The sequence below is a fragment of the Schistocerca piceifrons genome, chromosome 11, assembly GCF_021461385.2.
Source record: "Schistocerca piceifrons isolate TAMUIC-IGC-003096 chromosome 11, iqSchPice1.1, whole genome shotgun sequence".
NCBI lineage: Eukaryota > Metazoa > Arthropoda > Insecta > Orthoptera > Acrididae > Schistocerca > Schistocerca piceifrons.
In genome coordinates, this window is record NC_060148.1 from 9,425,580 (window position 1) to 9,439,534 (window position 13,955).

The following is a 13,955-nucleotide window of genomic DNA, read 5'->3' on the forward strand; positions in this document are numbered from 1 at the left end:
TTAATGATATCAATATAACTTTACTGCATTTGATAAGGGTTTTTTCTGTCTGTATCTTAGCTGAATGTAGTAGGAGCACGTCCCGTTTACCTGAGGTGTCCTTTTCAAATAACCATTATCCAATGTAATTCTCTTTCATCTTTGTCAATTACAGACGTTACAATACAACCCTTTTTATTAAATCATTCGTTTAACTTTTATTTTGTATGTCTGTGTATTTTATTAACTCTCAATTCTGGCCAAGGCACAGACTATTTGACTGCAGTATCACAGTTAGGCCCTACAAGTTATTATTTGCAGCGAATTATCTACAGGTCACAAAAGGAGACGTGCGCAGTTCGAACCTCTGGCCAAGTACCTAAAGTGCGAGTAACCACAGATAAAGCAACTGGTTTGCTCATATAGGACGTTGTTTGGAAGAGCAACTACACTAGCAGCAAGTGTTAGATACTATCGCAACAGGTGGCAATGTTTGGCAAACAGTACAATGACAAAAAATCCGAATGCAGTGAGCCCTTCTGTAAAAGCAAGAGAGTTAGAAAGCTTTAAGAGTTTTCCCTTAAAAAATTCAGAGGCATTACTTTTCAGTACACCCTCATAAGTACAAAGATTGTTTTGTTCTTAACATTACTCCCTCCTAGTACGGGGTCTGCTGTACCCGAGATTACACAAATTTAGAAATAACTTTTGAGCTGACGCACTTCCTGTCCCCACCATCATCAGTTATATGAGGGAAGTCGTGCCTGCAGTGAACTGTGTACACTCTGTTCTGTCTGCGATCGTATTTTCTGAGGTGGAAATTGAGGAACAGCCCAGCATTTGGCTGGACGATCATAGGAAACTGTCTAAAAACCAAACTCAACCTGGCCACTGCACCAGCAACACGTGTCACTTCACCACACAGTTCGGGTCCGGATCTGGCTCACCTTTCCGTCTCTCCAGCTAACGTGCTACCCGTTCCACTAAACGAGCACGTCGCCTACAAAGATAAGTGCCGATAAGGAATCGAACTAAATGCTACCAGAGATGACGGGCCTCTTGTAGCGAAACACTCAGAAAATCTCTCCGAACTACATCTGGTCGAGTTCGGGTGCACTCTGTAGTTCTGACTATTTCCAGATGCACAGAACCACAGGTACCTCCTAAGCGACCCACAGAAGGCGGAAGCCAACTACCGGCCCGCCCACTCACCTGCACTCGCAGTAGTAGCAGGCGTAGGGGTACCACTCCGACTTGCCGACGCCTCCCACGCTTCCGTGCGGCAGGGCCGGACCCTCCGAGTGCAGGTCCCGGCACTCGCGTTCGGCCGGCTCCGCACAGTACGCGGGTCGCGACCGGCCAGTGGACGACGTCCCGGACGCGGAGGCCGGCGCGGGGCGGGACGCCGCCACCTCCTGCAGCCGGCCGATCGCCAGTCGGTCGAGGTGCGAGAGGCGAGCGGAGTCACTGCAATTGTACCTTCACTGAGTGCACTCGGTCACAGTTCACACTTACATAAGAAATACCGATACACTTACATCCAGTTCACTAATCGCGTGGACCTTTTTTAAAAAAGGAAATAAGTTATTTAATGTGTACCTCCACATTTTCACGGCACAAAAACGTGTATCTTTAGCCGTACGCGCAGTGGTTCGGTAATCGGGTTTAAATGGACGGAGCAAGTGCTGGAGCGTCAATTATCTCGGCTCACTCTGAAGACGGCTAGACAGTATTCAGCCAAAATATTAGAAGGAGCTGAATTTATGCGGCCGCACGCCCAAAATTTTATGGAACAATTAGTTATTTACTTTACGAAGTAACCACTGAAATCATTCTGGGTCTAAGGGAGGAAAAAGAATGTTGACCACCTCACCTGAACTGAATTTTTGACCTACAAACCATTTCTAAATGAAATAACACTTTCTCATACTCTGTAACACTTTCTTATTTACAAACTGAAGTACACAGTACTGGTGTAGTTTTAGTTCATTCTGAAGGGACTAAGCTATGAAGGTCAACCTCAAAACACTCAAGTTTAAACAGACGGTCCATACAAACTCTGTACCTTTACAGAGTTTATAGCTCTACTACTACTACTACTACTACTACTACAACACACACACACACACACACACACACACACACACACACACACACCTAACTAAAATATAACTGTCGAATTACATGGAACTATTTGGCAAAATATTTACAGTACTACTTTCTTGAGTTACGGATGAACATTTTGGCAGTGAATATGCACACCACTTATGTCGATGGCAATCATGTACCGAAACCACTTGCGAATATCAATACATTTGATAGATGATATAAAAATGAATATGTGTGTGTGTTTTCTACATCTCCTTCACAAAACTACTGGACCAATTTCATCCAAACTTTGTACAAATGTCCCTCACAGTCTCGCGCCAATTGCTGTGGGGTTAAGAACAACCTTCCTATCATAGTTCAGAAGATATGACAAACAATAAGATGCAATAAAAAGAGCCACATCACATATGATATTTTAATTAATACTTCTTTGCTACTAAATCTACTTGCAATATCTTTCACTAACAGTATCCACATATGCTGCTGAATGTATCTACACAAATATTATCATTATGCAGCACATAGTTAAAGATATATGATGTCATACACACCGAGATGGGTAAAAAATGCCCCATCGTGCATTAAGTTTCAATGTGTTTATTGAACAATGGAGGAAATGACAAACTGCTAGAGACTGTAAGGATGACACATTAAGCTGCAGACAGACACACATGGCCGGGCCACCTGTGAAAGCAGCCATGTCTTATCAGCTCTGTTGCAATCATTGACAGCTTTTTACATTGATATGACTACCATATTTACTCGAATCTAAGCCGCACATTTTTTTCGGTTTTTGTAATCCAAAAAGCCACCTGCGGCTTAGAATTGAGTGCAAAGTAAGTGGAAGTTCTGAAAAATGTTGGTGGTGCCGCCACAACTAAATTCTGCCGTCAGAGTTTCGTCTCAACCACTGCATTTTCATACATTATCCAACGAAGTAAATACAAATTCCGTATTGTTGATCTTCGAACGTAGCAGCATTCCAATATACTATGAAAATCCGACTGACAAGACTGTTTGGGATGTTTGTCAATATGGCCAACTCTACGTTCTGAAATTTTTCCTACCTGTGAGAAGAGATGGTTGCTAATAGGAACTTTTATGAATTGTGAATCACATGCAGTATTCTCTTCACCGTAAGAATAATACGAATAAAAACAGTTTGCCATGTATTGTTTGGTATTTGCTGCTATCTCATTTAAATACTGTCTGCCTAATAAACTACGAAACTAGATTGAGACAACAGCAAACGTGGAAGAGTATACATATCATGTCATCTTTATATTCGTATTATTCTTATGCCTAATAGTGATACAGTCAGAAATGAAGCACAGCAATTGACTAGATTTTTAGATCTTAAATAACTAATTTCTGTGCAGAATGTAATGTACTAAAGAGGCGCCTGTAAAGATTTTCAAACGGAGAAAAATTTTCGCTAAACTCTCACTCAGAACATCTATCATACGCAGTCTATTATTTGGTTCTTGTTGATCATTATCAAAGTAAGCAGCAGTGTAAGTAACAACAAATAGCAGTCTCTTGCCATTGTTTCGCTTATGAGACGATTCCTCTCTTCTTTTCATTATAAGCGGCGTCAGCGCTCACAAAAGCAAGCCATGCCGTGAGCGGCGACAGGTCGTAAACACTCATTATCAGAATGCGACAAACAATGCACGACACAGTATAGTAATGCATTTTCAGCTTAGAATGACGTAAACACGTATAACAAAGAGAACGGCACTTATCAGTTCAAAGAAAAATATGCAATCAATTCAAACCAGATGAAGCACGTGAAAAAGGAAGGGTACCCGTATAAATATGGACGGAGCGCCTGACGCCTTACGACTCAAACCAAACTACTGCAACTGTATCGTCATTCATTCGAACTAAATTGTGTCTCATATTACAATGGACCAACTTTGTTTCGATATGGAGGTGCGGCCTAAAACTTTCCTCTCCCCTTGAGTTTCGAGTCTCAAATTTCAGGTGCGGCTTAGATTCGGGAAATTTTTTTTTTCCTTGAGATCGAGTCTCATTTTTCAGGTGTGGCTTAGCTTCGAGTGCGGCTTAGATTCGAGTAAATATGGTACCAACCACCTTTTCACCAGAATGAATGGCCACTGCCAAACTGTGGCCAAGAGCAAAACAGACCACCCCGTGTCACAACATGCAGCCGAGCATAACATACTCTATTTCGACGGTCGCTTCATTACACGAGTCGTTCGGATCTTCCCCTCCACCACTAGCTTTTCTGAAATGTGCAGATGAGCATTATCGTTACAACACATTCTTTGCTCCCTTAATTAGTCTGGCCTCAATCTACGCTAACGTACTGCCCCCCACAACCCTTCGCCCAACATTTTCGACCCTCCCTGTCCCAACACCTCCTCCGCATTCACACCTCCCACACTTTGTGTGTCACCCTCCGCCAATGCACCTGCTCACCTTTCCCCACTCCTCTCCTTTTTGCTCCTCCCCCCCCCCCCCCTCCACCTCTCTGCCCAACACCCTCCTGACAATGTGCCTGTTGGCATTCTAGTCCCTACACCTCTGGCACACAGCGTTGTTCTGTCCCCTGAATCCACACACTACCAACCCTTCCACTACTCCTCCCCCCCTCCTTCCCCCCTCCGGATGGCTACTTCCATTCCACATAACAACTGCATTCTGGTCCAAGCTGCCAGAGTTGGTGGTCGTTTGTGTTTGTGAGGGTTGTTTACTTGTGTGAACGAATGGTGTGTGTCCCTCTTTCTTTTTCTGATGACAGCTGTGGCAGAAAGCTAATGTGTAAGCATCTTAATTGTGCCTGCCTGCTATTTAACATGTCATCTTCACGGTAAGTAGCAATCTCTCTCTTCCTACACTATTGATACTCCAACCTGGGATTTCCATTGTTTAATATGTTTATCTTTACCACTGAGTCACTCCTGCAGTCTAGTCAACTTAAAGAAATACCAGACACCTGGCAACACTTTTGACAGCTTTCAACCGTGAAGCACAATGGTTGTAAGTGAAAACAGCTGTCATCTACAGAGCTATGTCTTTCAGACACTGCCATAAAGACGTTTACAAAAACACTTAGCAGATATTACACTAAAAGCACAGATTTTTTTTTTTCCCCCTAATAGAAAATTGGCAGAAAGAATACCCATGCAATACTGGGTTTGTTAAGTAGTGTTAAAATAAATAGTAATCCTGACTTAAAAGTTCAATGGTCTTTAAATAATTATCCAACATATACAACACACTTCACGTGTACCCTAATACAAATTTACAAGACTTTAACAAGTCAGCCGACCGTGCACGCACCAGAGAAGCGTGTACGTACGAAACGATGCACTGCTCCACCTACCCTGGGCAGAGTTCCCTCTCTGGACGGTCGTCGGGTTCTCGGTCCAGCAGCCCGCCAAGACCCACTTCGTCATCGTAAACCGGCAGTGCCACTGACGCGGGTGTCGCCACTTCGTGGCTACAGATCAGTGGTGCCGTCAGTGTGGCAGAGCCGATCGTCGCCATGCTGCAACACGGGCAGACTGACCTCAGTGCAAGATGCTATGACAAAATTTTACCACAGAATAGATTAGACCCATCAGAAGAAAGTGACAGATAAACAGGAAGCAGTCACAGGGCTAAGTAAAAAAAAAATTAAAAAAAATAAATCATACAACGTTTTTGTACATACCATTAAAAAGCTGCTAGAGAAATTTATTTTGTAGAAACTAGTTTTATCAAAAATTTTTAGTAGTATATTTCCTCAATGCTATGGAGCAAAGTGAAGTAGCTTTTATACGCAAGTTTTCTCGGTTATTCCTTAATAGTGTGCTTTCGGGTGCTCAGCAAAGCTGTTAATTCCACATTGTGCACAATATTTTGGCAACTAAACTAGACCTAGGAACAGAGATACTGCGTTTTGTGGAATACCAGTGTGCACCCTGAAAACAAAATGAGCACCAATGGGTGTAGTGGGTGCTCGTAATAAAGGGTCAGCGCGAAGTCGTGTCCTGATTATAACAATTTATTACAGAATTACCATTTGACATAATAATTTACATCTGATGGCGTTACATAGGTTAGTGTTACTAGTTTTTAAGACCACTTACGTCAGTAAACCTCAACGTGTGCTCTCTCAGTAATTCGGAGAATGTCGAGGCGGTATTCCAGTTCCTGTCAGATGTTTCATAACATGTGTTCTGTCACAGTACCCACAACAGCTTGTATCCTAGCCTTCAGTTCGTCGACGTCAGCAACTGATGTGACAAAGACTCTGTCCTTGATATGGCCCCAGAAAAAAAGTCAATGGGCATAATGTCTGGAGAGTGGGGTGGCCAGGGTGTTGAACCATTCCTTCCGATCCACCGATCCAGACATTGCTCCCCTCTCCAGATATTACACCCCTTGACTTTTTTTTTCTGGGGCTATATCTAGGACAGAGTTGAGATGTTCATATTTTCCCACCTCCGCGTTGCAAATGTTTTGACTTTTGAGTGAAATGCCAAGTCGATGCGCTGTTGTTTTCACGTCAATTCTACCAACAGTGAGAGTTGTTTAGTTCTCGGGGTGTTGTAAAATTCCTGGATTCGTCTCGTCGCTATGCAGCCTATGAAAAGGATTGCGGAAGACTCCCAAATAAATTCCAAAGTACAGTGCAGTTTTACTACTGATATATTTCCAGGACTCTGGTGTCCGAGCCCGGTGAACTGTACCGGTTACATAAGATGTACCCAAAGTTGACATCAAATGACAGAGTTCACAACAGTCAACAAACGAGTGAGCCTACAATACATTTTCTCGCAACCCTAGCCAAAAAACGAGTGCCCCAAGGCGCCTGCGTGACCTCTATTTATACTTTTGTTAACAATTACCTACAATGAAAATTACAATTTTATGTAAAAAATCACAAGTAGAAGTTTCACCGAATATGAGCTACACATTGTAAATTTTTAGCAATCTCAGTGCTGAACAAGGTGAACCTATTTTCAACTTAGTTATGAGTTACTATAACATTTTCTGACTAATTATGTTACAGGTAACAATTACATTTCAAAATTTGTTTATAACAAATCAACTAGTGCCTGAATTTTAGTGCTAACATATATCGGAGATTCAATTAACGTGCTTTATTTATATGTTCTATTTAATTTGCTGTAGTAATTTTATACCGATAGGTTTACTGGTACGTCCTGACCATGTGCTACATTTCTTTCGATTAGTTACAGTATTAATTTCACATTTATATCATGTTTCTCACGTAAGAACAATGTTAATCACCAAAGCGTCATTTTCGAATTATATGTATACTGAAATAGTGGTTATTTTTGTATGTAATTTGGAAACAGGTCACTTTACAATCAGGCAATTAGGACTGGTGTTTAATGCTCTCCGAGGGGTTCTGTGTGTGTTTGAGGTTTACGGGCGCTAAACAGCGTGGTCATCAGCGCCCAAACGCATAAAAACAGGAACACGTGCAGTGAAGGGACTAAGACGAACAGCGAACAAGGAGAACGGCTAAAAGACACAGACCTGACACAGTTCCAAATCCTCACATACAGAGGCAAAACAAGAGGAGAAGGAACACACTAAAAAGGAAGGGAAACAAGGAAAAGAGAACAGAAACTGAAGGGAAACAAGGAGGTAATCGTGACTGGCTGACCTCTTGCCTAAAACCTGGGTGAGCCAGTCACCCAGCAGCACATTAAAACCCTCTCCCTAAAATCCGAGGCAACAAATTGGACAGGACACAAAACCGTAAGACCTTAACTACAGTCATTGCGTCATCTTGTAAAATAGAGGGCAAATCCGGTGGCAAAGAAACCACTGCCCTCTGGTCAGAGAATAAAAGACAGTCAAGTAAAATGTGGCGGACAGTAATCTGGACGCCACAAGCACTGCAGATTGGGGGGTCCTCCCGCCGGAGTAAAAAGCCACGCGTTAAGGGTCTGTGCCCGATGCGAAGGCGACTGAGGAGAACCTCATTCCGCCTGCACGACTGGTAGGACGCGCGCCACGGCCGCATAGTGGCCTCGACCAGACGCAGCTTATTTTCACCGACTGCCAGCCACTCCTCTTCCCACTGACGCAGAACGCGATAACGCAGGAGGGAGGTAACAGCACGGAGGGGGACGGCACACGCAACAACGTGAGGGAGGGAACACGCATCTTTGGCAGCCACATCCGCCAGTTCGTTTCCCCTAATACCCACGTGCCCCGGCACCCGGCAGAAACAAACCTCCTTCCCCTGCCGTTGCAGGTGGTGTAGGGCATCACGGATGTCCCGGGCGACCGTATCCGCTGGGTACAAGTGTTGCACGGTCTGAAGGGCACTCAGGGAGTCAGAACAGATGAGGAACTTACGACTGGGAACACATCTCATCTGCTCCAATGCCCGCAAGATCGCAAACAATTCGGCATCAAAGATGGTAAACGCCGCAGGAAGCCGTAACTTGATGACTCGATCAGGGAAAACAACAGCACAACCAACAGAGTCCCCCTGTTTAGAGCCATCCGTAAATACTGGTACACGGTCGGGATGCTGGTTTAAAATATCATAAAATAAGGAGGTAAAAACAAACGCAGGAGTGCAGCTCCTCCGGTACTCCGACAAGTCTAAAAGGACGCTGGGCCTCCGGAGCAACCAGGGAGGCAGGCGAGTAAAACCTTGTCGTTGGGGGGCCACACGCTCCACACTAAGGGACTCGAGCAAATGCTTGGCACGAATCCCAAATGGTCTCGTTGCCCTGGGACGACTGGAAAAGAGACGTTCCGTAGGCGGTCGGGCAACGGCAGGGTACGCAGGGGAGGTAGGACAGGCAAGGAATTGACACACCCGTCGCACCGTGAGGAGTTTCCGCCGGATGGCGAGCGGCGGTTCCCCTGCCTCGACACACAGGCTGGGGATGGGACTGGTACGGGAGGCACCAGTGGCCAGCCTGATACCCTCATGGTGTACTGCGTCAAGAATCTTGAGATACAAAGGCCTCGCTGACCCACACACGGTGCAACCGTAGTCGAGACGCGATCGGACGAAAGCCCTATAAAACTGCAGCAGACGCGCCCGATCTGCACCCCAGGACCGATGGCTCAGACACTTCAAAATATTCAGTGCCTTCGGGGCCCGCACCTTGAGGTCTTTAAGGTGAGGCAACCACGACAACTTGGAATCGAAAGTGAGGCCCCGGAACAGCACAGTGTCGCTAAAAGGAAGAATGGTGTCCCTCAGACGCAATTCAGGGGAGGTAAAAAGACATCGAGAACGATTAAAATGAACACACACACATTTGTCTGCAGAAAAGGAAAAACCCGTCTTCGCAGTCCGTGCCTCTAATCGCTGTATCGTAAGCTGCAACTGCCGACTAGCAGTGACAAGACCGGAGGAAGAACAGAAAACAGCAAAATCGTCCACAAACAAGGAGCATTGGGCAGGACTCCAGATAGTGGATGTGATACTGTTAATGGCGACGGCAAAGAGGGTGACACTTAAAACGCTTCCCTGAGGAACACCATTCTCCTGCACATACAAATCAGATAGCACATTAGCAACCCTATATCGAAAGAGGCGGTGGGAAAGAAAGGACCGAATGAAGACGGGGAGACGGCCACGAAAGCCCCACTCGTGGAGTTGACTGAGGATATGGCGGCGCCAAGTAGTGTCATACGCCTTATGAATGTCAAAGAATACACCTAGACAATGCTGGTTACGCAGGAAGGCCTGTTGGATGGTCGCCTCAAGCAAGGTCAAGTTGTCTGTAGGTGAACGACATCTCCGAAAGCCACACTGAAAGGGGCTAAGGAGCTGCCTGGTCTCTAGCAGCCAAACCAGGCGACAGTTGACTACGCATTCCAACGTCTTCCCGACACAGCTCGTCAAAGCAATACTCCGATAACTACTGGGACGCATTCGGTCCTTCCCCGGTTTGAGGAGGGGAATCAAAACCGCCTCCCACCACGAGTCAGGGTACGTGCCGGATAACCATATCATATTAAAACAATTCAGGAGAACTTCCTTGGAAGGCAGTAACAAGTGCTGCAGCATGCTGTACCGGATTTGATCATGACCAGGCGCAGTATCGTGAGCCACAGACAGCGCCGAATCCAGTTCCCACATTGTGAAGGGGCAGTTGTAGGGCTCAGAATTTGGAGACCAGAAGTCCAAGTGACCCCTCTCGATGGCAGTGCAATAGCGGCAGAAATCTGGATCACAGTTAATAGTGGCGGTAGATGCCGCAAAATGCATGGCCAGTGTCTGGGCAATGTCTCTCGGCGCCGTGAGAAGACTTCCCTGATGCAGCAATGCCGTGACAGGTAGTTGGCTGCGTTTCCCGGAAATCCTCCTGATGGCTTCCCATACTTTCGTAGAACTAGTGGAGCGGGAGACGGAGTTCAAGAACGATTGCCACGACCGTCGTTTGCTCTCTTTAATCACGCGCCGCACTTTGGCCCTTGCCACCCGGAAGGCCGCAAGATTGTCAGCTGAGGGACGGCACTTGAAGCGGCGCAGAGCTGCACAGCAGGCTCGGATGGCTGAGCGGCACTCAGTGGTCCACCAAGGGACAGGATGCCTCTCGGGATGACCGGATGACCGTGGGATTGACAATTCAGCAGCATGGGAGATCACGGCTGTAACACGGTCTACCCATTCGTGGATGCTGGCACGGTGTTCCAAAACAGCCAGTTGGCTGAAAAGTGTCCAGTCAGCTCGGCAGAGGTGCCACCGGGGCGGCACTGGTAATGCCATAGCCTCATCCAGGAGGCGAATCCAAAGGGGGAAGTGGTCACTAGAATAGAGGTCAGCAGCAACCTCCCACAGAGCAGAATCCGCGAGTGCTGGAGAGCAAAAGGAAAGGTCAATAGCTGATGACGACCCAGAAGCAGTACAGAAATGAGTGGGAGCACCAGAGTTGAGGATGCACAGTTCTTCAGACATCACGAGGCTTTCCAGAATGCGACCCCTGGGGCAAGTAGTCGAAGAGCCCCATAAGACATTATGAGAATTGAAGTCCCCCAGAAGAAGAAATGGGCGGGGGAGTTAGCTAATAAGGTCTGCGAGAGCCTCAGAGCCTATCGCATCCTGAGGTGGTAAGTAAAGTGAACAGACTGTGAGCCTCCGACCCACAAGAAGGTCAACTGCAACTGCTTGCAAGTCTGTAACGAGAGGGAGCTCAGATGAGGGGTGCACGTCACGGACAAAAACCGCAACACCACCCTTTGCCCTTTCCCCCCGTCAGATCATTTTTCTGATAGACAGTATAGCCCCGTAAAGAAGGAGCATCAGTGGCCCGAAAATGTGTCTCTTGGAGACATAAGCACAAAGGGCACTCTCGTACAAGGAGTTGTAATTCGGCCACATGCGTCCTGAACCCATTCAGGTTCCACTGTAATATGGGAGCCAGTGATCAGGGGGGCTGAACTCTCACCCTGCCTCTGTGCTTTGGAGGAGAGCCCGTACTGGCCGGAGATTTATTCCTGGGGCGAGAAGATCGCCCCCGGTCGACGTCAATGTCCATCAGCTCCGATGACGACCCACGGGAGATGTCAGACAGTACGATGGCCTCGTCATCGGACCGACCCTGACTAGTCTCCTCAGGTGGCAAAACCTTCAGCTTCGGCGTCTTTGTCTTGGGGGGCTTAGAATGCAGAGCCTTGTCAACAGGTGGAGCATTACTCGCTTGGGCAGAAGGCCCCACATGGGGAGAGGGAGGAAGTACCCCAATGTCAGCAACCACAGCCTTGTCCGACGTTGCGGGGAGAGCCGCAGGTTGCAAAACAACCGCAGCAGCACAAGTGCACTGGCAAACGCAGGTATTAGTGCTAACACTAGCAACCTCCGTTTGCGTAGCAACAGTGGCCATTTGTACCTGTTTTTTCACAGCGGAAGTGAAAGATGTAGTAAACACAGGAGGTTGCATGGCCTTAAAGAGCTTCTTGGCCTCACCATAGGGGATGCGCTTAGATGTTTTGATCCCCTGTATCTTCCGTTCTTCGAGATAGATGGGGCAGACCCGGCTCCAGACAGGGTGACTCCCAGAGCAATTCACGCACTTCACAGGTGATGAACAATCGGCTCCTTCATGGGCAGGCTGACCACATTTACCACAAGTGGCTATCCCATTGCACCCCAACGTAGTATGCCCAAAGCGCTGACATTTAAAACAGCGCATTGGATTGGGGAAATATGGCCTTACCGGCAAACGTAAGAACCCCGCTTTAACATGCTCTGGGAGTCGTGGGCAACTGAACGTGAGAATAAACGAGTCGGATTTGATGAGGTCCCCATCGACTCGTTTCATAATATGCTGCACGTCCACAATACCTTCATCAGCCCATTCAGATTTTAACTCGTCTGTGGGGATATCCACCAAGTCCCTACATGTCACAACACCCTTACTGTAGTTCAGAGTGGAGTGGAGCTCGGTCTCGATAGCGTACTCACCGAGACAGGTTGCTTTCCGAAGAGAAGCGACTTGACGGGAACTAGATGTCTCAACTAAGAGAGTCCCATTGCGCAGTCGCTTCACAGATTTAAGTGTTCCTGCAATTCCCTCAAGACCCTTGTGGATGTAAAAGGGAGAAACCCTCTCAAAGCTACCCTCCTTCCCTTTAATAATCAAAAACACATTCTGATTATCAGCACGTGCTCTGTTACGACAGTCTGATAAATCTCGATCAACACTAGGCGCTGGAGGACTCGCAGCACGAAGTCGCTTCTTCGATGGGGTGTGTTTTCCTACCAGTGGCCCACCCAAGCCACTGGTAGGGGGAAATGTAGAGGTCGAAGGGTCCATTGTGGCCCCACGAGCAGCTAGGGAACTAAAGGTCCGCTCAGACAGAGCCCCGCGTGCCCGAGTAAGCCTTATACAACTGGGGTGCGGCAGGTGCCCCAGAGGCTGCCCGCTTGCGACTGTTCCACCTCAACAGCCACGCATCTCATAGGCGCGGAGCACACCAGAAGATTGAGGGGTTTGCATAGAGGTTGGCCGTCCTCGCAATCCAGGCGGTCAAGCCAAGATTACCATTCCCCGCAGCACACAACATTCCACCGCCGCGCCATACGGTGGTCCCTGACGCATGTCCGGGGGTTACGGTGACAGGAGACTGGCGGCGCCGACCAGTCCCCAGCTCAGGACCCCGGGGTCGCCAACCCGAGGGGTTCTGATAGGGCAATGAGATACAGTAATCTTTCAGAGTCTTCGTCACACCAGTTGCTGACGTCGACGAACTGAAGGGTAGGATACAAGCTGCTGTGGGTAATGTGACAGAACACATGTTACGAAACATCTGGCGGGAAGTGGAATACCGACTCGACATTCTCCGAGCTACCGAGGGAGCACACACAATGTAAGTGGTCTTTAAAAAAACAGGTAACACTAACCTATGTAACGGCATCAAATGTAACTCATTATGTCAAACAGTTATTCTGTTATAAATTTTTATAATCAGAACAAGACTTAGTGCCCAACCTGTATAACTGCACAGTAAAAAGCAGTGTGACACCTACTATACTTCACAGCCCGATCCGAGGCCACACGGCGAGTACGCACGAGGGGACGGCTCACAGAACCTGAAGGAGACTACGTCAGCTGTGAAAACATCGTGCAGAAAACGTCTCTCCTGTGCCAACCTCTTCATGTCTGAGTACTTACATACAATGCCCCACCCCAATTATTTGCTGGATATATTCCAATTTCTGGCTTCCATTACACATTTATGTTTTACAGCTCCTCTAATACCGTACAAGTTATTCCCAATATTTTCTAGTCAATCTTTCTCATCCTCCTTTCCCACATCGGAGTATTCCTCGCTTCTAGTCATACCAACACACTTAACTTCCATCTGCATTCAGTAATACCACATACGAACACTTTGATTCTCTC

The 13,955-nt window shown here is 47.0% G+C and overlaps 1 protein-coding gene across 2 annotated transcripts in view; it reads right to left on the bottom strand.

Annotated features, from left to right (window-relative positions):
- Window positions 1-13,955, bottom strand: part of LOC124720160 — a 92,047-nt gene that overhangs the window by 62,630 nt on the left and 15,462 nt on the right. For both annotated transcript variants that reach the window (XM_047245469.1, XM_047245468.1), the window contains 2 exons: window positions 5,441-5,605; window positions 1,192-1,446 (listed from right to left, as the gene is read on the bottom strand). In XM_047245469.1, the coding sequence (XP_047101425.1) occupies window positions 1,192-1,446; window positions 5,441-5,604 (419 nt within the window). In that variant the 5' untranslated portion in view covers window position 5,605. The remainder of the gene's footprint in view (window positions 1-1,191; window positions 1,447-5,440; window positions 5,606-13,955) is intronic.